This window comes from Pagrus pagrus, assembly GCF_965226575.1.
Source record: "Pagrus pagrus genome assembly, chromosome: 2".
Taxonomy (NCBI): domain Eukaryota; kingdom Metazoa; phylum Chordata; class Actinopteri; order Spariformes; family Sparidae; genus Pagrus; species Pagrus pagrus.
The window spans coordinates 13,026,733-13,053,406 of NC_140186.1; the positions used below are offsets into that span (position 1 = coordinate 13,026,733).

A 26,674-nucleotide genomic window follows, 5' to 3' on the forward strand; every position below is an offset into this window, starting at 1 on the left:
TTCAGCATTAAATGCAATACATGAAGTCATTTCTTTCGTGGTAAAAAGTGTCAACACGTCTCCTTCTGCATCAAAAGTGCGCCCTACTTGCCAACATTTAGCAGCAGTTTAAACACAGTTTAAAATGTATGAAAGAATACAACATGGCAGGGTTACGGTTAGCCTAACCCCATAAACATGTCAGATTTTTACAAATGCAGTAAACATTAACCAATACAGGCTACTTGTTTGTCACCTGTGGAGAGAGTCCCCAGACTGCCTTAAAAAAAATGCAAAACTTGGTGGGTAAAGAAAAACTTTATAAACTTTGTTAAATGCTGTCTAAAAAACATTCAGTTTGTCACAGTGATGTTTATTTGCAGATACAGCGGGAAAGTGAGATTCACATTAACGCACGTTAATGTCAGGTGTGAACGGACAGACTTGTAGCTGGCCACTTGTGATCCGATCACTCAGGACGGATGTTAATACCAGGTCTAAACACACCTCTCGGACTGCTCATTATTTTCTACGATAGTCATATTTTTTTAAGTTCTGACCATTTGAAAACACCTTTTCGGGTAATAAAGTGTCTGAAATGTGTTGTAAGATCAAGGAAATGTAACAAAGTCTATTATTAATCCTTTTTCCTCTTTCGATACACAGCATCACTGACACTATGCATCTCCCGAAAGAAGAGAAAACCGCTTATCACCCAACAATCCTGACAAAAACGCTGTCATATCTCTGCGAGCCCAAAGTCACAAAGTGTCAACAAGTAAAAGATAAGAGAAAAGTTATTACATTCAATCTGTTGCAGCCTTCAAATGTCATCTCTGCATCGCAATCATACAAGATTTTAACAGACAACGTCTGTTGAACTGTGCTCAGAAGGAAAGGCCTGCGGAGAAAAGATTTGGTTTTACATTCTGCTCATGGCTGAAAACACTAATCAGTAATTAATTAAGAGTCTAGTGAAACGGCGTGAGAAACACTATGTAATCCAAAACCCACTGAAAGCTGGCTGAGGGTTAGGCAAATTGTCTCCTTGCTTCATGCCCACACTGCAATGCCTCACCAGAGATTATTGAACAAAACAAAACTAAGGAGACAAATGAATATTCATGATATGACATTTGCAAGGAGCTCATCATGGAGGCAGCCAGTGGCTCTGCATTTAAATGGGCACAACTCAAACATCACTGCAAATAGTGAAACTCTGTGGTACCCCTCCAGGGAGTCTAGATGTGTTTGAACTTGAATTGTAGAAATAAAGTGCCAATTATCCCTCTAATTGGGAGTAACAAAGCTGGCTGGCTGTTGTGCTTGGTCCCATGTTTACTGCGTATCTTTAAATCTCCAATTTAAAGGCTCTAATGAGTTCAATTAATTGAGAATGAGAGGAGTGATTTGGGAGTCACAGCCTGCTGTGCGGAGCTGTAACCCCGAGGGAATGCGTTGTTAACCAAACGCGAGCGCATGGTTCACACAGATATCCGCACTAATGTTCAATAACAATATTTTCAAATCGCACCTACGTGTTTGAATTAACATATGCTCTCCCAAAATAACTCTCTGATCTCTAGTTTTAATAACGGGCAATTTACCTTGAATTAAAGACGTGCTGACAGCACACATGCAAAGCCAAGAAGCACACACCTCTCCTGGAAGGCAAACACAAAATCACACTTTTACACATGCAAATTTAAGCTACCGGGGTGACTCTGGGGATGACAATGTGGTTCTGTCGGTTGATTAGTCCACCACTCTGGGCCAGACAGAAATAAAACAATTGTTTGCAGGAATTGCCATGAAATTTTGTACAACGTTAATTGTTCCCACAAGATGAAGCCTGCTAATCTTGGCGTTCCCCTGACTTTTTAAATATCACCCGTGGGTTAAAGTCAAAATCTACTAAATTGCAAACATTCATGGTTCCCAGACAATAAAACCTCGTGACTGTGGTGATTATTCGCCATGGATTGACATTTCTGGTTTTAAGGGAAGTGTTTGTACGGTACAGACTGACATGAAGTTTGGCCCTGACATTCATGTCCCTCTCAGGATAAATTGTAATGACCTTTGTCGTCTCACATAGCAAGACCTCCACACTTTGTTTTAACGCTGTGCCACACTGAATGAAGGTCTGGTTGAACCATTATCATTCAGGTATAAGGGGGAAAGAATGCTATGGCTTGTTTATATTTTGATAAACCGCTATCATCTTGAGTGGCTATATCCCTGCAGAAGAACAAGGCAGATTTGGTCAAAATTGCCATTTTCAGTATGGAGGCTCGGTAACAAGCAAACAGCGGAAAGCGATGGAAAGTGGTGACTGAAATAGTCGGCAAATGGCAGGCTTCTACCAACAGCCCACTTCCATTTGTTTGCTGGTCTGTCGGCAGGATTGCTTAACGTTGCGAGACATTTTTGTTAATTTCTCAAGAAATAATGCACGGATCCCGATGAAAGATATCAGGCCTATTAAGATGGCTGGTATCTATGAGTGAGTACAGTTTGATGGTGAGCTTAAATTATAGTTCAGCAGTTAGAGGTGGTTTAAAATTTGAGTTTGAGGTTGATATTGGATCAGTCTCTGACTGAAGGGGGACTGTTGGGCCTTGGCAGAGGTATGCGCTCTACTAAGTGCCATTCTAGTGGATTATGGTCAAATACCTGCTAAACTAATGACCATTACCATATACCTATATACCTTGTGTTAAGTGCTAATTAGCCACTTTTAGCATGCTAAACTAAGATGGTGAATGTGGTTAACATTATACCTGCTAAACAACAGCATGTTCCCATTGCCACTGTGAGCATTTCAGCATGCTGACATGATCATTTGGCTCAAAGCAGCACTATGTTAGCGTACAGCATCACAGAGCCACGGCTGTAGACTCGTTTATTGCAGAAAGAACTCCGCTGTCCCGACTCAAGGGCATATATGAAAGGCTTTTAAGGTTTGTCTGGCACATTTTCTTTTCAAGAACTGTTGCAATTCTCACTAATCTCACTTTGCAACTCTCAGACTCCCAGATCAAACATTCTACAAGTCACTCTGAGGTGGAATATTTCTTTCATTACAAGCATTTGGAGTGGGGGAGTTGAATTTTTGAAAGGTGACAAGATCAGTAAGTTTAGTGTTGGAAAACTGGACGCGGACTTTAATTAGTCTGGTACTCAGACACTTTCTATTTCCACACAAATACATTCTATTTACCGATCGTCTCTGATGTAAGCCTGAGTCGAAAATCAGCCGCTAATCTTCTATCTAGATTACCCTTGACATTTGCCTGACAGAAGCCTAGGGAAGGCGAGCAACTTTGGACAAGTATCTGACAGGCAGACAGACTTTTCTTTTTTTTTTTTTTTTAAACGATCTTCCCCTTTGCCTCGACTTCGCCCTTGTCACTTGTTTTGAACTCACAGCACACCCAAAGGAAATAAAAAGACAACACGAACGCATTTGCAGACAAACACAGAAGGATAAATGGAGAGATAAAAAGTCAATATAATCTCTCAACTAAGACGATGTGGTAATATGCAGGCCAACAGTTAAACAGATCTGTGACTAAGCCTGCTGGGTGTCTCTCAGCAGAGCCCCATTCAGTCTGACAGCTGGACAGGAAAAGACAACCAGAATCCAGTTCAGTTGGAAGAGTGGATTGTTGTGCACAGGCTCCAACTGGAAGACAGGAACATTTATTTGTGATGAGACTGAGAGAAAACATAATATTTCAGCCAGCCACATTTCTAGTATTTCCTGGAGCTGGACGTATAATGACTTTGAAGTGTTTGATACACTCAGATATCAAATAAATAAAGGAAATTGAAGTATGGATGCTAAACATGCCAGTAAGAATACAAGGATGGACTACTTTGAATTGATGGTCTCTTGTCCCTCGACAGATTAACCTTCGATAAAATGGGTGAACGATCCACAACAATCCCTGAATCACTGCCAACACAGTACTAATCAGCATGTGGAAGCACCACTTCACCGTACCCTCGCCTCCTTCACTTTAGGCAGCAACTACTCTGATCCAAAAGGGGAGAGTAAATTCAACTGTTTGTGACAAGGTACCACGGCCTTAGACTTTAAGGTGCCACCACATAAGAAGATTAACGACCTGAATGCATCACGTGAGCCACAGATTGGAAACCTTCTCACATGATGCGAGAGGCGATTCCAGTATCCAATGATCACAAAAGCAGGAAATATTTGAGTTGAATCCAAAATAACATCAGGTAGACATTTTTAAAATAACGTATCTGGTTTGATAAATGGCATATACTGATATATCGGCCTGTTTGTTTTTGTTTAAACCAGCATTTACTGCTTTTTTTTTCCTGATGTGTCATAAAGTCCTGTTTTTGGCCACCAGCTCCTTTCGGTCCCCACCTACTCCCGAGGGAAATATCTGGCTCTTAAGCTGCTAAATGCTCTACTAAGTGCACCAGATAAAAAGCTCCACGGGGGTGAGGGGAGCTGCACTTCACATTGTCATTTAAACCATTGTTAATACAAAAATATTGATTAGAGCTGCTCAACTTGGGGATTGCAGCCTCCAGACGGTCGTATAACGAATAGTGGAACTTCTGCCTGGCTGTTTACACCAGGAGCACATTTCCCTGCGTGATTATGCTCTTGGCTCTTTCGTAATCATACAGAGAATTTATCTTTATAAAAAAAAAACCCTCATGAATTTATAAATCTTAAAAGCTGTTTTGTAAAGCTTTTTATGTGTCCCTGGATAAGCTGGGAATCGCTTCTTCTGCATAATGAAGTTAAAGGACCTTCGCCATTTGTGATGATCTGTGGGCGGGAGCTACTCTCCAGCCTTTGTGCGAGCGGTTCTGCTCGTCTCTATCGCTCCCTGTTTAGACACAAATGATAAATATGTGGAATAAGTATGCAATTTACAAAAACACAATCGCAAACAGCAGTGATACCATTTCAAATAAATATAGTGGATGGGAAGCTTTTGATATTTCATCATGTACTGGAGAAAGAAATTAAAAACTCCAGAACAGCAGGGAGATGGGCGAGGAAATCAAACGGGCTGGAAAGCATAGGATACATATTTCATCATTTATCAGAATTAGATAATTTATATCATTTATAATATATATAATTCATATCATTAATAATAGATAATCAATGTGTTTTATTGCCGAATTTGCTTGCGGCACACAGGAAATAGAACAGACACCCAAAATTTTCCTCCGTCTGTACAGCTGAACTGGTTTAATTGGGTGCTGAAAGGAAGCGGGCAGTGCACCGCATCTTCAGATCTGCTCTTAAACTACTATGAATGTAATTTGTCAAGAGAATCATTTCTATGAATACCTCGAACTGATTAAGATATATAAACACTGTGAACTGTAACATCAGACTGTGATTAAATGTGAAGGATGGCGAGGAAACAATTCTCTTTAATTGAAGTTAACGATAATTAACTGAAGTAACTTGCAGCTCAGCTAATCTGTGCTGTGTCATCAGGGCACCCAGTCAATATGTGGTCTAAGAAAATTAAGAAAATGTAAAGGGAAATTCATAAATCTGGACTTGGATCAAATCCAGCTAATTATCTTCATCCAACTTCAATAACAGTGAGATGATTCGCCTGAGGGGAAATCACATCGATTACAGACAGCCCAGCTGATGTAACACGGGATAATATCGACATCACAGTATTAGAGCTCATTTAACATCTTGATATCCAAAGTCACAGACTAGGTTTTGGAAAAACACAGAAGAAACCGGAAACAAAAAGAATCCACCCACGTTATAAAATGTTTGAAAGTAATTATTGGATTGATTTTCCACCTTTGATGCATCGTCAAGTCGTCCTATTCCCAAACCGATATGGTAAGCATCCGCGGGGTATCTGGAAGCTAAACATGACAGATGTTTAACCACTCTTTAGACTTGTAGACTGAAAAACGTGGGCCAAGACTGCTGGTGTGGCTAACATTTCCATTGGGATTTAAATCACACAGAGGATGATATGATGCACTAGGATGTCTGTGAAGGAGGAGGATGTTCCAGCTCAGCTGAAGCAACATGGTTTGAAAAACCACCTCTTAATTCTGCCAACAGGATGCTGTTAAACCATTTAACACTCCATGGCTGTGATATAAGTTTAGCACATGCACAATACAGTACGGAAAGTGAATTATAAAAGTGAATTATAGACTTTATTGAATATGTTTTTTCAATCACACGTGTTCTTAAGTTCTTTAAGTAGCAGTAGTTTTAACGATGCATCTCATGACTTCATGTACCGTATTTAAAGAGGTGGCCTGCAAAGACGAACCCACAGAGACCTATCATCCAACTTTGTGGTTCCGCTCAGGAAAGCTGAGCTTTTCGCATCTTTCAGCTCATTGTTTTGGTTTAATGGCTCGCAACTTTTACTGTTTGGCTCACTCGCGCCAGACAGATAGACAAACACAGACAGCCATTAGCTGATGAACACAGTGAAGCATTTAGCAGCTATAGAGCCAGACATTTCCCTCAAGAGGTGGTGGAGACCAAAAAAGCTAAAAGGAGAGTGAATAATGAAAAATGTTCGCCATATGGCCAGAAAAATGATGGCAAATGAATCCTATATATCTGCTGGATGTTTAAATAGGCGAATATGTCCTACCTAGTTGTTAAAAGGTGATATGTCAGTGTCTTTTTTTCACTGCCCAGAATAGCCCAAAGAAATCAGGTACTGCTGGTTTAAGAGGAAAGCAGGCCAAGTTAAGAATGAAAGGAAAAACACTGACCACATAACCAGATTGACTATTAAAAAATATTCTGTTTGAGAGACCTTTCGGGGGTGGAAATGAAATATATAACTGAAAATAGAGAATAAAAAAAGATTCAAGGCAATGTTCAAAAGCACTGTGAAATTCTGAAAAAACATAGACAATGCAGTGTAACCCTGTAAAAATCCCCTTTGTAGATTGGAAGATAATGTCATATACCTGAGCAGAAAGCAAGTGAACTCACACTCTGACCACTAAATGGTTGTGCAACAGATGGAAAAAGCTCTGTTCAGAGGTAACACAACATACCAGCACCTCTAAACCTCACTTATTTACATGTTATATCACATTTGTTTCAGACTGTTGGTTGCCTGGCTTACAAAAGGGATTTTATGTCAGGGCAAGAGTGTTGCATAACTGTGATAACATATTGTCACAAACTGGCTCAGGGAATGTGATGAGGAGGGAGCCCACGCAAGAGATTACACATAAAACAAGAGTGATTTATTGAAAAACTCAGGCAAGCATTCGATAGCCTAAGGGCCCTGCTGAGCTTCATCAACTCGTGACCCTCATGTCAACCAGTTGCCTGACGAGGCTGGCCAGGACAGCCTCCAAGAACAGTGGGGTGAACGTCAAAATATCTACAAATAATAATAATAACTGTACATTGGTGAACTTCTTCTTCAACTAAAAAATAAGGAAAATCACACCGGTCAAGGGTGGAGTTGTGAAATCTAAAGCACATCTCTGCTGTAGACAAGGGAGACAGAGACAAATAGAGCCAGTTTTCAGTCGAGCAGTTCAACTTCTGTCATACTCTTGTAACCTAAGACAAAGACACGGAAACTCATCTCATCTCCTTGTACCAAAACAACCCTGGAGGACCTAATAGCAGCATGTCTGAAGCATGACAACTATGCCGTTTCCACACTAGCCCTCCCTGTTCTTTATGCCTGATTGTCTCGTTCGGCCCCTTCCCCTGTCTTGTTTTCTCCTGATAACCCTTGTCTCTCTTCATGCTGTCTCACCCCTATCTCAATCTCCCACTGTCACACACTCCATCATTCTAACCCGCTTTATTCACTACCTCCCCTCCACCCTCTATTAAGCGAAGCGCTGCAGACAAGACACCGGCTGCTCCGTACAATGGCCCCTGTATTCACATTGCTGTTTACCCGACTGCAGACAGCCCTCACCACATTTAGCAAAGCAGCCCTCTGCACAAGGAGGGCAAAAATCTAAACAGCCTCCATTCACAGAGGTCCCTTTGTTCCTCTTTACATTGTGCATACCTGAGCGTCAGTGCGTGGGACTAGTTGTTACCACTGAGTGCCAATTAGTAAGGTCAATAGACGGAGTGATATATAAAATAAAGCTTATGAATGTGTGATTACCTTACATCTGTGTTGTTTAAGTACATACTGTAAAGAAAAGCAGGAGATTCTTAATAGTTCTGGCTCTATACACGCACAATGGATGCTGACTTTCAGCTTTAGAGACTCTAGAGTTTGTATTCATACCTGGTAGGGCTGGGTGATATAGTCTTAAAACAATTTTTTTAGGCTATGTCGCCAATATGATATATCTTAATATTTTTCAATCTACTCAAAAGCACTTTATACATGCTAGTACAGGGCGAGAAAATCAAATATCACAGTATTTTTGACCAAATACCTCGATATTGCCACGATATTGTAGGGATGACTACTTTCACACCATATTAACACAATTAAATTTGTGATAAATAACCATCAGTAATGTGCATATCATGACTCAGTGGGCATAAGCAAGTCTCTGAACAAGTAGATCAGTCTGGTAAGCTCAGACACTTACATCACTTTCCTGAAATGCAGCCTTTAAACCAGGAAAGACAACACTTATGCCAACGTTGTAATGACATTTAAAATCTAAGATGATATCTAATCTCATATCACTATAATGATGTAATATCAGTAAATTGTCCATACAGCCCTACAGTCCATCTGTAGAGAAAAGAGTCAGATATGAAAGACGCATTGAAATATAATCTCTGAACCCAGCTTATTTATCAGCTTTGTAAAAGTTTAGAGTCCTCTGTCAACTCCAACTTCCATTCTCGCGTCTCAAGTTGCTAAATGGACTGCAAACGATAACCGAACATCTGTTATCCGGATATCCGTCAAATTGTCAAGACGCTCACCGATGGGTTCTGAAATTAATAATTTCTGTCATTTATCAAACCAAAATGAAGAAAATGTAAAAAAAAAAAAAATCTTCTCAGACATTTGAGACTTCTTTGTCATATATGATAGTAAACTAGGTTTTGTACTGTTGGTAAAATAAAACAAGTATCTAAATAAATCACCTTGGGCTTTGAGAAACTTCAGCTGTTATTTTCCCAGATTTTCAGACATTTGATCAGCCTAAGACAATATTTGGTCTCGTATGACTATAATTAAATAATATTAATATGTTGCCCACCCCTAGTATTGGGTAAGAAAATTACAGCCTTTAATAACCTTCGGGGGTATGAATAAAAAGGGCCAAACTTTGTACATGATTCATTGAATGTTCATTGAGGTAAACACTCAAATTAAACTGAACGTCGGCATTGCAATTTCAGAGTCATTGTTCCATTTTAGATCCAATGCTCTGGAGTACCCAGAGCCGAAAGCAAACTATCCAACAGGCTGAACTGTATATGCATCTACTTGAAAATTATAAACCAATTCATATAAATAAGTCAGCTCACCCTTGCATATGCTATATTAGATTTGCAGGTATGGATATTTATGCAGACGTAAGGGGAAAATACTGTAATTTTCCCCGCTGTACTGTACGTGTAGGCGTGTGTGCAGCCATTTGTGTATACTGTAGGACCAGATAAATGGGAAAGCCCACGCGCTGGAGTTCAGGACAAATTGTCTGCCTTTCGTCTCCGCTCCTCTTTAATTACACAGCTACCTACCTACCATCCTAACACTGCGGGAGCAGATATCATCATTGCCGTTTATCATGCAGAGTGCTGACAAAAGTGGGACAGCTAAAATTCTCACTCCATGATTCTCGCTCTCAGAATAGATACACTACCCACATCATCAAGAGCACTTCTGTTTAGATGTCAGTGGGTTCCCTGGGATTCAAACAGATGATTAAGTTGTACTGTGGAAATGTATCAATAGGCTACAAATGGCTGTAAAAATTACAGCTAGTACAGTGGATGACGTTTTTCATTGTGTTGACTCTAATCCAGGACATTGTACTTGAAAAGACAGAGTGGCTATCAGGTTAAAATGATGGCTTTCAGTTATGATACAGTAACACTACAGCTACTGCTGCTGTTATTCCCAGCCACACAACTGTTGGTCCCCCAGTTTTAGGACATTGCAGAAGGTCCATAATACCAAATGTACAGGTTAAAGGTCATATTGATAACATGTTTATGTAGACAAATCATTTGTTATAAACAATAGATCTACAAACCAAGTATAAACGGTGCAGAATAAATGTCTCTCTTTTCCTTAAAAACATTATTATGACAATAATAAATCAATAATTTCACAATGTTTATCCAAAATGATTGTTTAGTTTCTACCTGTTTGAGACAGTTCCAGCTTTTTACAAAGTTTGTCAGCCAATAGTACAGTAGTTACGCCACTGGTATCATGTGGTATCTGTGTTTGGTCAGCGATCAAGAGTCTTGGTAGTTGCCAGTTTGAGGGGAAAAAAACATAAGAATAGCTGTACTGCCCTAATGTTAGCGAGCGAAACATTAACTTTAGCTAGCGTTAGCAATGCTAACATTTGCTAGTCATCATTAGCATTGATTGCTAGTGTACAAACCGGCAACCACCTGAGGGGGCAGATAATTCTTACAACAGCGGTGTTGTAACGTGAATGCAATGGAAGGGGGAGGTGGAATGTGACATTTAGTGGCTGAATGTTATCAATAACACATTTCATACTGCTGGCTTTCACTGTATATGTAGTCCAAATTTCACTAATAAACCAATCAAAGCACACCTAAAATGAAGGTGACACTGCATTGATGTTTTGCGAAATAATCATACCACCAGAAAATCTGTGGCTATCTTTGGCTAAGTGACTCTATTACCTGACTATGGACTGCCTGCATACCTGGACCGCAACCTTAGATCACAGAGCTCTGCTCGGCCGGCCTCAACAGCCTCCCAGTAAACACTGCTGAACACCAGAACAGACTGGACACAGCCTCCGGGACTGACAGATGCCAGACAGAGGATACAGACTATGACTCCTGGGACTCCTGGGAATGCAAGTCCATTTACCATTTACCATAATGTGAAGTTTTAAAACTAAAAGTCTTGCTATATTTTACATAATGCAATGAATTAATAGTTTTGTGGATTAAATACAAGTACATATAGAAAAATATCATTAATAACTGTTAAAGTTTCCCACAGTCCAAGGTGATCTATTGAGATATCTGCTGGCTACACCAGAAGCTATCAAGATAATGAATAACCAGGCTAAGACTTCCTCTTCCAAGCGACAGTCAGTGTTTAAAATCAGATTAGAGAACGGAGTTGGAGTTGAGATATGGTCCTCAATTTATCCTCATATGTATGCGTATAAATCTTTTTAGTAAAGCTAATAAAAATAGCTTTATCATTGTGAGGCGATAGCCGATGGCTTTCCAGATTGCTGATTACCGTTGACCTGGATGCAACCAAAACAAGCTCAAACAAGATTGGTCAATACTATTCAGACTACAAGCAGATAACCTACCATTATCTTGTCTCTTGCCTACAGATTCTGCATACATGTGTAGGTTTCTGTTTATAGATAATAAAAATAAATTGATCAATTATCAAAATAGTTGCTGATTCATTTATTACAGTTAAGTACCAAAGCAAAATAAATAGCAAAAACACAAAACAACAGCAACATAGAGTAGCTATGTCGTGTATATTCAGTATTTATTTGTATTCTCTCTGTGTTTTGTACAAGTTTGTGCTTACTTACTCAGTCAAAGTTATAGCGAAGTTCATTAATAGGATGCTACCGGGGTAATGAAGTGTAAGCTAGGTCTGCATAAACACAAGAGCTGAAAAAGAGAAAAAAAGCTGAATTTATGAAACTGTATAGATCTTAATAATGAAATACCTTTCCTGTTTCATTCCCCCCATGTTCGCTGATAAGTGGAGAAATGATCCACATGAGTGAAAATGAAGGGAAGCAAGAAATGAAGAATGGAGAAAGGGAAATATCTAAATATTCATATTATGTATATATTGTTTGTGTCTTGTTCAACCCCCTCCACTTCCTTAAAACAATAACACTGAGGTGTTGCTGCTGCTCCAACACACGGATCACACCATTTAGCACCACTACCGTCACAGACATCTCACTAATAAGAAGAAAAGCAATGCAGGCGAGGGAAAGGGAAAGAAACAGAGATTTCTTGCCTCTGCTTCTCCAGTGTCACCTGGGGCAGCAATCAACAACCCTTCCAGTGCCTATTAGATGTTGCTCTCACTGCAATCAGAATCCACTAAGGCATACTCACACGTTCGACGCTGCTCGATAGGTGATCGCGCCGGTAGTGTGTGCACGTTTTTGTGTGTTTCTGCTGTGTCGAATTTGTTTGTCTCACACGCCTATTTTACACTTTCAACCCGGAACATAGAGAGGATAGCACGTCGAGATAAGCACTTTAAAATTCATTAGGGGGGCTCATGGGGAAACACATGCAGCTGAGGCTCTGTGATGTGTCAGTGGCTACTATTTTTCTTTTGGGAGGCGGCAAAGGTGCCACTGAAATTCACCAGGCCACAGCAGCACGAGAAGGTTTGACACAAATATTTATGCACATTCCTCGCTCTTGCTCCATATATAGTATCAACAGGATTTGTTTTTACTTTCACCAAGCAATAAGGGAGTAGGGACGCATGAGGTTAAATTGATGGGGGAGGTGAAAACGATTAGAGGAGGAGATTTGATGCACATAGGAAGCGGTGAGTGTTGAGAAAGCAGAGAACAAGCGAAAAAACAAAAGAAAAAAGAGCACAGGAAAGAGTACAAGGACATAAGGGCAAAAGGAAAATGGAGAAGGGAAAAAAGGGAGCCACAAGGCAGAGATTTGACTTTACCTTCAGTGGGGTTGATGGCGCCTGGTAAGCTGTCCCAAGGGAGGGTCCAAGCAGGGCAAGGATGAGGAGCGAAGTCGGCCTCGATGCCATTTTCCTGAGGGAGGAACACGTACACACAAATACACATGTTACCATGGAAACCCAACTATAGCCTTGAGCATCTGTGGTCCAAATGGTTGTAATGAAGTGATTTAAAGAGAACCGTTCTTGAGCAAGTCCTTTGTTACCTTCCTCCCTGATCTGCAGCTATACCTGCAGCAAAACCACTGCTAGCGCCACTTATTACAGCCGACACACTCAAAATAATTTTCTGGGAAAAAAAAAAAACACATTGAAAATGGAGCCGCACAAGGTAAAACACTGTTTATTTCTCCATCTCTTTGATCAATAGAGGTCTGGGGTTATGTATTTGTTCCGCACAGTATACAAAAGTAGGAAATGGTGAAAAAGCCAAGTTATAAGACTATTAAATATGAAAACACCTTCTACTTACACTATTCAGATTTAGTTAGGGAAACTGGGATATGTTTGTGTTTCACTTGACATATATATGCACCCATATCCCAGTATCCCCATGTAATCTTAAGTAGTGTGTGAAGTGTGAAAGGGGTGTTTGGTGCAGGACAAATATGGTGTATTCCTTTTTGGTTATCACTACTAAGTTATGATAAATGAGTTTTAAGAAAAAATCATAGAGGTGCCATGGTACTGTACTGCAATATTATTGGCAACATACCTCCTGCAAACTGCCCAAGCCTATTCATATCAAAGTATATACAGTTAAATAAATAACTTGAAGATATACGCAGAGAGAGCACAAAAATACTACATTATACATCTGTATGATGCAACGAAATACAACAGCCCTGCAATAAACACCGTCTTACTGAAAACATTGACTTTTTGCTGACACTCCTACTTCAGTTATTTGTGTGTTGAACTGTGCGGTGTTGTGTTGAATTATATCAAAATGTTCTATTCTGATATTCGTCCATTTCATTTACATTAATTCAGGAGCAAAGATAATGTAACCATCTAATAATATGATGTCATTCAACACAAGAACATCATAAATTATCCAAGAGTCAATTCCTTTCTGAGACTGTGTCAACAGCAATTAAAAGTTCACTCTGCATACAGTAGTACATACTGTGTTAGAGAACTGCTATACTGAATCGCTTTCCAATGGTAGACTAGGTAAAGGTAGACTTTAGGCTTTAAGATATTGAACTTAACCAGAATGTAGTGACAGGCCTGGTCCAAAGGGATTGTTAATTGTTAATGTGAAAGTCTTGTTCTTAAATTCACTGTTCAGCTGCTTTAGATGTATATACACATAAGCTCTATACAAAGTAAGCAGTCCTCACCTTAATAAAGACAACCATGTAGTATGAAATGTATCAAAAGCATCAATAAACTTTGACGTATGGCCAAGGACAAGGAATGCCAGAGCACAATTTACTGGTCGATGGTAACACCTTTTGATCCCCACGGTCCCATGGATCTTCAGAAGTTAATACTGGAAGTTCGGGACTAAAAGTAAAGATCGAGTTAATCTGCCACAACAGCAATGTTGCTGGTGTAGGGTACAAATGCTGGCCTGTCAACAGAGGAGACATGGAAAAAATGCCTTCTATAATGGATGCCTCAGTCACATTCTCGCAGAACTAAAGTACTAAAGGAAAAAGCGGCAACACTGTGGCGCAATCAATCAAACATTGACATCTGTGTTGCTTAGACCGCATTTGACAAAGTGCCAGTTGCAGTCTGAAGTTGCATTCAGGTGGACACTCCCTGGTAAAAGGTAACTTGGTTTCCCAAAGAGCACCTGGTGCAGGACAATAACATTAAAGCTGGTCGAGATGAGTCTTGAAGCAAGCAACGGCCCAAGCTTTAAGCCCAACTGAGGACTTAAAGGAATAAATAAGTTACCCAAGCTTTCCCAGCAGAACATTGCATTGTAACGAGATGATCAATATTATTCACTTCCCCTTCGAGTCCCTTTAATGCTGTGTCTGATCAGTGCAAGTTCCCACAGAGGCAGACATAGACTCTCAGTAATCCCAGCTTCTAGAAAATTGGCTATACTGTGAGTCCCATTCTTCTAAATGATAATTGATGATGTCCTTGAATTTTGATTCAACTGTTTCTGCCCATATTTTACTGCTTTCTCACACTGAGTCGTTATCTAATGTTAGCAACTGCATACAAAGACCTGTCAATCAATTTGTAGGTGTTAACAGTTAGGTTTTAGTTCTGGGTCTTTAATTCTGGTGGTGCAGCTACCCCTTTGTTTACATTTGGATCACGGGTTGCGCCTCATTGCGCAGGCAGTTTGACTGGCACGAATCAGTGTGTGTTAACTGAAGTGAGAAAGAGCGAGAGACAGCTTATGAGCCATTTATATTGTGGATTGTGCAGCGAGATGGTTAGCAGCGGTGAAGGATCGCATGTCACCGTGTCAGACGGCAGACCTCTCTGTCTCTATGTACTTTCCGTGGGACACACACAGCCATATGCGAGGACATATGCGCACACACAGACAAAAACTCACATACGCACGCAGCTTGGCCAAGACAACACAACAGCTGCAGTGCAGACATGATGGTGGCGACACGCAGCCATCCTTGTAATCCCTCCAGGCAAAGAGAGAATGGTGGCCATTGTGTGTGTGTCTGCGTGTGTGTGTGTGCGTACATTCCTCTCAGTTTTAATGTCTGATTTCTACCTGCCATGAAAACTGTCATTTGAGCACATCTGTGCCTAACTGAATTTCATCCGGCAACATGGAGCGTTTAAGGCACATCCCACCCTGACCACCCAGCTTACTCTGCCTCATCCAAACTCTGCAAACCCTCTCTCACATCTTTCTCCCCTTCCCCTCTTCCCCGCACTTAAAATCACATTGTTACAGACACTTACCCAGCAGGAAATCACACAAATATCTGTGCTGAGAGAGCTGTGCAGCAAGGCCGAGAAAAAAGTCAGAAGGCTCAGAAGTGAGAGTTTAGTGAGGGCTGAGGAGTGAGTCTCCTCTTTAAACAGCTGGGCCTGCTTATCTCCTGATGGAAAAGCTAGTCCAAAATATTCCGCAGGGGCGATATTTGATGTGCTACAGAGCTAAGAAAGCTAGAAATGTGTGCGACCATGTGTGTCTCTTACCAATGCGGCCTTTTGAAAGCGTGGACACCATTATGCATGTATTGTTTGCCATCTTGTCTCTTAACACTAAAATTTTCAGCAATTACTATAAATTACAGTCTGGCTATAAACCTTTGTTTTGTTTCAGACTGGATTTATTGTTTTTATTGCACCTGAAAGCTAAGCTAAGCTGAATGTGCATTGTCTGCAGTATTGCAGGATCCACTGAGAATACGGAATTGTGCATTTTATAATGCGCTTAGGGCAACGAAATACTACTCTGAAACACAGATTCTGTTTTTCTCTTCATAAAGGTCACTCAACGGTCTTTTAGTTTGCCTTGCCTGATAACTATATTGTCACACAAATCACCTCTGGGAAAAGAAAATCAGGTAAACAGACAAGCCTCTGAAAACCTTTAAACAGGCCACACTTGTTCACTCTGCACCCGAAAGCGTGTAATGTGTAAGCATTGGCAGAAAGACTAAAGATTCAACGATTAACAAGGTCTACAAGAAGCCAAAACATTAACTCAGAGCTACACTCTTGGAGGCGCAATCAGCAGAAAATGGTTGCATGAAATTACAGGGATAATAGTTAACAACCAGTTTGAGACTCACCAACGTTCTTATGTGAGCTGTGAAGGGACACTGGGCCTCTATGTGTGTGTGTGTGTGTGTGAAAGCAAATATGTTTGGAGACCACAGAGGTGTAAAGCACGATGAGAAGTAAGAAAGGGAAATCATTTACTTGAAGTTTAGTCATTGTGGGTCTTGGGCCACCGACAAAGGGAGGCTGTGTGCTCATCTCCTGGCCTTCTTCTTGCTCCAATAGGCTGGTTGGGTTGTCCTCTGCTGACGGCCCGGGGAGGCTTGAGGACGTCGGAAGTTGGGGGATGGAGAGAGCCATCCCGCAGGCCTTGGCTGCCCGGAGGACCCCGGGTACCTCCTGAACACGGCTGTACCAACGCAGCAGGTGGGGGAGCTGATGAAGAGTGCTCGCAGCGTTTGCTAGGAGGGAACCCTATCAAAGATAATAAAAGCAAAGAAAGAGAAAGAGTGAAAAAAACATGGAGATATTGATTAAGTGACTCATCCAGCATGTCATCTCCACTGGAGCGAGATGTCAGGTTCCACCAGAATTCACTCATCACACTGGTGGACGGACAGACATTAGGGGGGCCCGCAGGGGTAAACATCAAAACAGCGTTGACAGGTGGAGAGGGTAGAGACACAAACAGAAGGCGAGAGTCTGAGGAATCGGTTTGCTTTTTTTAATCAAGCACATGTAGAAGTTTTTTGGCTAGGCGTCCCCGTCAACCTGTTTGTCTAAAGTCACAAACAGAGACGTGATCAGAGGAGCAGTGTCACCGTGTGCGACTGTGTGTGAATGACAGAAGAAAGAGAGAGGGACACGGAGGGAGAAGGGGGCACTCTGCAGCACGACGAGTGGGCGGAGTGGAAAGGATCCGTCGTAAGCTGCATGTGTCGCGGACAGTGATGGCCGTTAAGAGGAGACACGCTAGGCTGAGTGTGAAACTGGAAACCACTGGAGCACAGCTGACTACTAAAAGGCTCATTGTGAGAACTTCAGTTCATTCCCACAGTCGAGGAATAGCTCGAGACGGCTGAAGGGTGAAATGGAGGTTGAGACCCACTCCACTGCCTGACAGTGCAGCATTCCTGATCAATAACAATATACTTTTGGACTAAACAGCCGTGGCACTCACTGGTTTCTACTTCAATCGCTGCTCCCCTTTGTTCTTGTAAATATGCAATATTCAGAAAACGTTCGTGAGCTTTAGAGGTTTTGCAGATTTTTGTGGGGTTTTTTTAGGAAGTTAAGAGTTTTCAGCTCACCACAACATCCCACCGATTCTTGATTTGTTGCAGAGTGAAAAAAAAAAAAAAAAAAAACATTCCCAAAGTGAAGTCATTGAAATGCATTTCAACCTGCTGCATTTGAATGGAACCCCTCGCATACACTGTTATCGCTCTTTGCCAGGTGGCTCCAGACCACCTTTGAGAGCAAAAACCTGTGCCAAGTCTGATGCAGCGACTCTTCTTAACTCAAGTTTCTGCCTGGATGGATCTGAAAGGAGCTGGGTGTAGTGCCTGCTCACCCTGACCACAGTGTGAAAACTATGAGTCGTGCATAATTTGACAGGTCATCATAATAAAGTCATTAAAGGCGTTAAAGTTCACCCAAAATCAGAAATACTTATTTTGTATCTTACCTGTAGTGCTATTTATTCATCTGGATTGTTTTGGTGTGAGCTGAAGAGTTTTGGAGATATCATCTGTAGAGATATCTGCCTTCTCTCGAATATAATGGAACCAGATGGCACACTGCTCAGAGCAGCAAAAAAAAAAAATACATTTGAAAAACTCAACAGCAATGTGAAGAAATCATGACCTGGTTGCTCAAGTTAATCCACAGACCTTTCTGTGAGGAGTTTCATTGAGGAACTATTCTATTCCTACTCAACTACACCTGCCAGCTGTATCCCCGCGCAGAAGGGAGCGCGCATGTACTCATGGATGAGAGGCCGGTGCTTGTGACAGCACGGCATGTAAACATAAATAGAGTCCTCTTTGGCTGAGCTGTAATGTTAACTAGCCTAGTTAGCTAGCCTCTCGTAGATGGACACTTCCAGCAAGGTTGGCAGGTTTTTCTTGAGTAACTGTGTCAAGTTTTTTGGCACTCTGAGCACCACGAAACCAATTTGCCATCTAGTTCCATTATATTTGAGAGAAGAAAGTCATCTCTACGGCTGAAATATCCACAACTTAAAACTCACAGCAAGACAATTTGGATAGATAAACAGCGCTAGTGGTATGAGAAAAAAAAATGTGTTTTTGTTTTTGGGGTGACCTGTCCCTTTAAAAAGACAGTTAACACACATTAGGAGTGTGGGTGGGGGACATTTAGATGAGGTGACATCAGTCCTTAGTCATGTGCGCTACTGTTTATGTTGAGTGACGCCTAGCGCCGTTGCACTTGACTGCTCACGGCACAATAATGGGTATTTTGTTTACAGTGAATGTTGTAAAGCTCGCAGTATGTTCACGCCTTGAAAGTGTGAGGCTTAAACAGAAAATATGGGCATTTATAGTAAAACTACATGAGCAGCTGACGTATATTTGTGGCTCCAAATTAGGTGATAACCTAAGGAAGCAATAAGAGCAGTTTCCTTTCCAAAAGGGTTCATTACTTACAAAGCTTAGACATTATTCATCAACTCCAAGGCCCTTACCAAGTACTGATAGATGCATGGCAGCAGCACCACATCAGTCAGAGTGAAGTACAGTCCCTCAGCAAACACATGCTCCAGCGGAGGCAAGTCTGTGGTCTTCACTTTCCTGATCTCAGAGTTCTCTCTGGTGGTCGGAGCTGGAACTGAATCCACAGACAGTTTGGCCAGAGCCGCCCTGAGCTCCAGTCCATCACAGACCTGAGGTGACTGTCCAGGTTCGGACTCAGAGTCTGGGACTCCTCTGCCTTCAGGGGATTCATTCTTTTCATTCTGTCTCTGCTCTTGGAGTTTCTGTCTCCGTATTTTGTCATCATTGTGGACTTTGACAGGCTCGGCCAGCCTTCGCTCTAGGGTGAGGATGGAGAGAGGCAGCTGCTGATATTGATTGTTGGGGTTTTTGAGGTGTTCTTCAACAGCGGAGGGGATGCCAATTTCACACAGTCTGGTCCACTTGCTCACCTGAGAGAAAGGAAAGAAAAGATTTTGGAGGTCAAATACAGCACTGTCTCGAAAGACACTAGTTAACTATTTATTATTTTGATACGTTATATTGATATATTACTCACTAAAGTAATGCTGCTGTGGCTGTGAACAAACCCTAATCAACACTCTGTAACTAAAACTGGTCATTGTGTTTGGTCATTATAGTAAAATAATAGTTTATTTGGACTGAATACTTTGCTAGACTGTGTGGGAGAAGAGCAGTTCATCAATTGAGGGTTTGACATTTCATCAGCCAATGAATTATTACAGAGTTGAGATCCACTGATGACTTTAATCTGCAATCAACTGAATAAAAAGCAGGGATGCACCGACTGAAACTCAATACTAATGTTTAAAATAACAATTTGGCCTGTTTTTTTGTTTTTGTTGTTATTTACTCCCTCTTTTTTGTGCCAGGGCAACAAAGAAATAGCCTTATTATAAAAAATAATATACAATTTTATGAAAAAACTTCAATATATATCCTTCTTCCACAGTAAAATGCTTCTTTTTCTGAGAAGTAACTGTTCAAAAAAGCCCTTATAGCCTCGTATACAAGTACCGACTCAATGATAAGAATTTTTCTGTACTTATACAGCCTTACAAACTGATGGCAGTGATGTTACAAGGCAGTAGCTCATGAGCATGCCGGTGCAAAATTGATGTGACACATCAGATAAACATCTGCCACTGCTGTCTGTGAATGTTATCTTATTTGCCAACAGGCAGAGAGCAGTCAGCAAGGTGAATATCCGTTTGTACATTGTAGAATGTTCAGCTGATGTATCGGTGCATCCCCAATAACAAGCAACAGCAATGCTTTATTTCAAAGGTCGTTAGTTTCCTAATCTCCAAGGAAGTTTCTGGCGATGAATTATGCAACTAGGTGTCCAATTTTAAGAAAAACTAAGACAAAGCTGTGAGGTAATCACTTGAATTTGTTTAAATTTACTGATTATAAGCAGTTGCTGATTTCCAGAGGAATTTCTTGTTTCATTAAAACCCAACTAAATACTGATATAATTTCCATTTACTACTGGGAGGTTTAGTCTCTACTTATATGTTGAATTGTGTGCTTGCCTGTGCACATATGTCTGTCACTGACTAAAAACCAGATTATTATACAAATATGAAATAATTACCTGGGCTGTCTCAAATTTCCCTATTAATAGAAACAAATATAGTCATTTTCAAAAACATCCTGATGATTTTACAGTTGTTTATCAGTTCCCTTCTCTGAAACATGGTGCACACTAAATCAGGATGGATCGCTTCACATCCCAGGCACTGTGTTTCAATCAAATGAGCTGTAAGAGAGACATATGTACAAAGCTATTGCAAATCAGTGTGTGTAAATCTGGAATCACAGCATTGACGTTGTCATGATACTGTACATCTTTACACATTAAGTGAATGAACACGACAAGCCGGAGTGCTTCGGCCTCGTACTAAAAATGAGCTTAATCCTACAAGTGTGGCTTAAGTTTCTACTCTTTAAAAGCTGCCTTCTCCACGCAACTTGCAAATAGCCGGTGGGTCATCTTGTTTTCCTTCTTTCTACTTTGCTTCTGTGCGTCCCTGTTTACCACTAACCTCAGCACAGGCCTTCAAACAGGTCTTCTTGAACCCCAGCAGAGCCAACACATCATTCCTTGAGGGGTCAGCCTTTAAAGTCGTGTTGATGATGTGTCTCAGGACCACAGCCAGTCCTGCCCTGCAGAGACTCCCAGTCTCATCCAGCACAGCAGGGAGACGGCAGCCTCTCACCAGCTGGGGCAGATCCTCCAGCTGAACGTCAGTCACATCCAGGGACTCTGACAGCTGACTCTTCAGTGACTGGGAGCTGGCAGGTTTGGTGAAGACAAGAAAAACTTTGAAAGACTTGCAGTCGCAGTAAGAGAGGAGAAACAGGGCGATGGAGGTGTGCAGGGGAAGACGAGGCTCCTCGTTTTGGGAGCAAACTTCCAGATAGAGGGATGGGCGTCGCTGTATCTCTGTGTTCGTCATAGTGGATACTTCTGTGAAGTAATAACAGAGTGAAGTCATGAGTCATGAGCTCTGGAAATGAGTTCAGGTGTATTTTTTAAGTACGGTAGCAACAAGGTGCTAGCTTAAATGAATTTTCGGATCCCACACATATATTGACATTAACAGATACTTACAGCAGCGTTAGTAATGTGGACACATACGCAGGCTAGTTCAATTAAACCACGTTGTTATGGTACACGCTTCCTGGTGACGGTGCTGCTTCTTCTGTCCGTGTGCTAAAGCTAGGTTAGCTCGACGGCGCCATCATCCGTCTGCAGTCAAAACTTACAGCTCCTTAAATAACGGGACTATACATTAAAACGCGAAAATTTAGAAATATTTAAGATGTAGAGGCGGTACGTGTAGTTGAATGTTTAATACGGGGCGCAAAATCGTGTGATATTGTGGAATGAAGTAAATAATTCCCAGAGAAGGTTCCGCGCGTAAAGATTCCGGACATATTTAACGGGTGCACAGGTTGTAAGACGACGGGAAGCAGTCCTCCCCGGCTGTCTGCTTCTTCTGTAGGAAGTGTTGCTCAACCTCTTTGCTCACAACGAAAATACCGGGATAAGAGGCAGGTTATTTTTTACCAGAAGCAGTGTGAGGTAACGTAATACAACTAAAACACTTCATAACTATCCTCCGTAGGGTTGGTTTTATCACTGGCAGCTGATTTTAGCTGTCTGTCTCAGACAGTGCTCTGTGTTTCTGGTCCGGACTAACAACGTTACTCAGCAACCAAATGATGTCAGTGTTTGCGTGTGTATGTCTTTATGTTAAACCTTACAGACGGAATAAGGATATGTGGGACTCTGTGGTGATGGATGATGTACAATTCCCACGGAAAACAAAATATATATATCACAGAGCACGTTAAAATTAAAAAATACAGCGCAGTGTGTATCTCTAAATCAGCGTCATGGGAGTGGACACTTGAACACTCATGGTCGTATTATAGTGTCTCTTCAGGCGTTTTTATTTGACCTATTTCTTTGCCTCCACCTTCTCTTAGATTATGTAATATAATCATGAGTAATGGTAATCAGTGCAAATATATCAGACACAAACACAGTGATTATAAGGGGGACACAAACATGGTGGGACTAGGCTGCACTGAAGAAACACAGACAGACATTTACCAATAAATATTTCAGTCGGCTTAAATATTTAATGTTGAGGGAATTTAATGTGAGCAGCCCTATCTATTATAGCTGAATGAGAGAATGAACCTGCATCTAAGTGATTTTTTTAAGATAGGAGCTTAAAAAAGAGGAAAAATCTGTTGTCTCCCCTGTGGTACAGTGTTGTATTGACTGTAGCAAAGATATGTGGAGACTCAGGTCCTTGAAAAAACATTTTGTTCTCTGAATCAATAAGGCTGTTTCACTGTCATATTTAATTGACTGAAGCTGTCGGTCCAAGTTAACACTGAAATGTCTATATGGCAGCCTCAGCTTTTGTTTTGCTTGATCTGTTCCTTTTCTTTCTTTTTTTAGATCTGTAATTTGTGTATCCTAACTTGACCGCAGCAGTGGTATTTGATAAAGTTGTAAAAGAAGGCCAAAATAAGCTTATATATTTTATGATTCCCAGTTGAAGCCATGGCTGGACCTGTAAGTCTGGAGTTGGATCCCATCTTCCTAAAGGGATTGAGTTACCTGCACTCCAAGAGTAAAGACTCAGCTGAGAAGCTCAAAGCTTTACTGGATGAGTCCCTTTCGAGAGGAAGCGACTCATCGTACCGTTCGTTACAGAAAGTAAGGAGTTCAGCACGGATTTACGTTGATACGGCCTGAATCTTAAACGTGAATGTATACAACTAATTTCTAAGTATTGTGAATTATCATTGTGTGTCCTCAGGATATAGAGGTGTCCAAGGGGTCTGTGTCAAAACTGAGCTTAAGTAAACAGGACTCCAAGTCCTCTTCGAGTTCCTCATCCTCCAGCAGCAGCAGTGGCAGTAGCAAATCCAGTTCCGAAAAGACGAAGAAAGAGGTAGAGAAGAGACCAGCTGAGAAGGTACGGGATAGATTTGTATGTTTTTGTAAAACAGTAAATTGGTGTCATGCTCAAAAAGTTCTTCAGGCAGAACTCTGGTCCCTTTAGACAGCTGTTACTTGCAATGATGTACCAACTCTCCCATAACACCCAACAGGAGAAAACAGACACTTTTTTTTATTAATTCAAAACCCACTTACCCATTGCTTTGGGTTTCTTTTGTCTACAATGTTCCAGTCTTGCGTTGCTGCATGTGAACATGTGTTCCTTTTTATGAAGTAGTACAGCAACTAATGAAATGTAAAATGACATGTATACATCTGTCAATTTAAAATGACGGTCAAGATGGCTGGAAGGAAAATGCTAAATGTTTTTTAATTATTTTGTTTTCAGTTATCTGTTTGACCTACAGCTCTTTTTTGCAAAGTCCCAATTTTTCCATAAAATGCAAGAAAATCATATGTATAACTCCATATAAGACCAGTAAGACACTAGGAATAATAAATAAGGTGGCTACAGTTTGACAGTGTTGTTACTTATGGCACTGATGTCTACACAGGTCAGGGTCGAGCTGGCTGACGTGGACCCTCCGAAAAAGCCTCGTTTGGAGAAACAGGAGAATCGTTCTTCTCCAATTACCGTTCAGACGAGCAAAGACCTCCTGCCGAACATAAACGACTACGATGAGACCAATGCTGATGACTTTGCCATGGAAATGGGCCTGGCCTGTGTGGTTTGCAGGTACATCTTAACTCTTAGCAAATCATTTATGCTTTCCAGTCTTTTTATCAACATTCACTCTACTGAAGCTTTGATCCTCAAAAGTAAAACCTGACATGCATGTTCACTCTGTTGACTTCACTGTTGTGCATTTAATTACAAGACAAATGACAGTGACCATGGGAAACCAGTTGGTTGAGTGCCAGGAGTGCCATAATCTGTACCACCAGGACTGTCACAAGCCCCAAGTGACAGACAAAGAAGTGAATGATCCACGGCTGGTGTGGTATTGTGCCCGCTGCACCAGGCAAATGAAACGAATGGTGAGGAAAATAAATCATATGACAGTATGGATGACTAATCAGAACACATTCATGTGAATAGTTTCTGTTTTGTCATTGTTTCTGTTAAAATTAACTATTTGATTGTCCACTAGGCCCAGAAACCTGCACAGAAACCGTCTCCTGCATCCGCATCATCAGCGCCTGTTGTAAAAGACACACTCGTGAAAAAGACAGAGCTTAAAGCCAAGCCTGACACAGCCAGCACTTTCCAGGCCTTCAAAAGAGCAGAGGTGAAGGTGAGTGTTGAACACCGACACTGATCATTTACAGGAGGAGGTGACTTCCCGAATAGCTGAATCATAAACAAGAATTTTTCCATCCTTCTTTCCAGTGTTTTCCTTGTGTCACCCTCGAGTCAAGCAATAACTAGGATTCTCGACCCCTAATTTATTACCGGTGGCAAGTGAAAGAAAAGCAATAGCTGTCAATATGCAAAACTGCTCTGAAAGGAACTCTCCATAAATATTTTATCATCAGATCACTGTTCCAGTACATTTCTCCAGAGGGAATGGGTTTAAAACTTGTCAGCATACTTTCACTTATTGGAGTTCACCATAAAGTTATTTTGACAGCAAACATATTGTGTTGAAGTGATTATGTTAATTCCAGTCAGAGCAGGAGGGCTTATTTTTTCAATTTTCAGGAAAAGTATTGTTCAAGTAAGCAAGGTGAGGCATTGTCTGTCTAACTAACGGATAGCAACTGTTATCTGAAGATTTGTTTAAAGGATAACGCTGGTTTTATTTTATTTTTTTATTTTGTAGTCTTTGGTTATTGTCAACAAATTCCATGGAAAGGCAAAATCACCAATGCGTTAGTCGGTCTCTCAATACTCGCGACTTTCCTGCCTTGTCTTTCGTAGAAAACTGCTATAATGAACCCTGAAATGAATTTGCTGCCATTTGAGACCAAACATATTGGTGACTTTAAGGTCTCATTTGAATCTATAGCTTGATAATTGTGGTAACTTTTTTATTATTTCAGGCATCCACAACATCAGCCAATCCCACCAGCAGCAGCTCGACCTCTGCAGGCAGCGGTCTCACAGGCTGGGCAGCGTTTGGCGCCAAGACGAACACATCTCTTCCTGCCAGCTCCAAACTAGGTTCCTCAGGCGCAAGCGGGAGCCACAAGAGCTTGTCGACCCCCTCAGGCCAGAAACCCGTCGGGCTTTCTGGACTAGCAGGAGCAAAGTCCGGACTTGGGGGTTCAAAGATACCTGGGAGCGGCAACGGAAACGGCTCCAGCCAGGTGCCTCTGAAACCTCCACCACCCCTCACTCTGGGTAAGCAGCCGTTGAACCGCTCATCGAGCGGTGAAAGCCAGGGGAAAGGGTCGACCTCATCGGGCGGCGGCTCCCCGAGCAGCTCGGCGAGCGCAGGAGGTAACGGAGGCAATAATGGAGGAGGCAATGGGAACAATGGGAACGGGTCAAAGGCTGCACCAGGGGACAAAGCGCCAACATCCCAAGAGTCCCAGCTTAACGCCATGAAACGTTTGCAGCTGGTGAAGAAGAAGGCAGCGCAGAAGAAACTGAAGAAATGAGCAGTGGGAAGATCAAGGTGGGTGTGTGAGGGAGAAAATAATTGTGTGTGTGTGGAATCAGTGCCAGAGCATTATGTTTGTATTACAAAAGCATCTGTACATGAGTAACACCATCCAGTCAAATACTTGAATCTTCCTTTGTGTAAATGCTGCTGGACTGTGTGTGCCTCGTCCTGTCCTATCCATTGAGAAAGTGACTGTCACTGTTTTTATCACAAAAATCAATAAATCTCCTTCTTACAAACTGACAGTATCGATGAATTTGTGGCATGTGGTGTCCTTGAATGCAAATCATTGTAGTC

The 26,674-nt window shown here is 41.4% G+C and overlaps 2 protein-coding genes across 3 annotated transcripts in view; one reads left to right on the forward strand and one right to left on the reverse strand.

The window, feature by feature from the left end:
* Positions 1-22,153, reverse strand: part of gstcd (glutathione S-transferase, C-terminal domain containing) — a 58,519-nt gene extending 36,366 nt beyond the window's left edge. Inside the window, exons 1-5 of one of the 2 annotated variants that reach the window (XM_084341108.1) lie at positions 21,897-22,153; positions 21,328-21,749; positions 19,252-19,710; positions 16,746-17,018; positions 12,855-12,948 (exon numbers count right to left, since the gene is read on the reverse strand). In XM_084341108.1, coding sequence (XP_084197234.1) covers positions 12,855-12,948; positions 16,746-17,018; positions 19,252-19,710; positions 21,328-21,741 — 1,240 coding nt within the window. In that variant the 5' untranslated portion in view covers positions 21,742-21,749; positions 21,897-22,153. Of the gene's footprint in view, positions 1-12,854; positions 12,949-16,745; positions 17,019-19,251; positions 19,711-21,327; positions 21,753-21,896 lie in introns of both variants that reach the window. The other variant, XM_084341107.1, reaches the window with a different exon arrangement.
* A 101-nt stretch (positions 22,154-22,254) lies between these two features.
* Positions 22,255-26,620, forward strand: ints12 (integrator complex subunit 12). The gene is made up of 7 exons (XM_084341123.1): positions 22,255-22,370; positions 23,359-23,522; positions 23,626-23,784; positions 24,323-24,504; positions 24,647-24,806; positions 24,920-25,063; positions 25,812-26,620. The coding sequence occupies exons 2-7, from the start codon at positions 23,367-23,369 to the stop codon at positions 26,370-26,372; spliced, it is 1,362 nt and encodes a 453-aa protein (XP_084197249.1). The 5' UTR covers positions 22,255-22,370; positions 23,359-23,366; the 3' UTR covers positions 26,373-26,620.
* Positions 26,621-26,674: the final 54 nt, after the last annotated feature.

Excerpts from the sequence above, each read along its gene's own strand:
- ints12 (XM_084341123.1), top strand. The coding sequence starts at position 23,367 with ATGGCTGGACCTGTAAGTCTGGAGTTGGATCCCATCTTCCTAAAGGGA. Across the intron at positions 23,523-23,625 it reads CGTACCGTTCGTTACAGAAA|GATATAGAGGTGTCCAAGGG; the intron begins GTAAGGAGTTCA and ends GTGTGTCCTCAG. Across the intron at positions 24,505-24,646 it reads CTGGCCTGTGTGGTTTGCAG|ACAAATGACAGTGACCATGG; the intron begins GTACATCTTAAC and ends TTTAATTACAAG.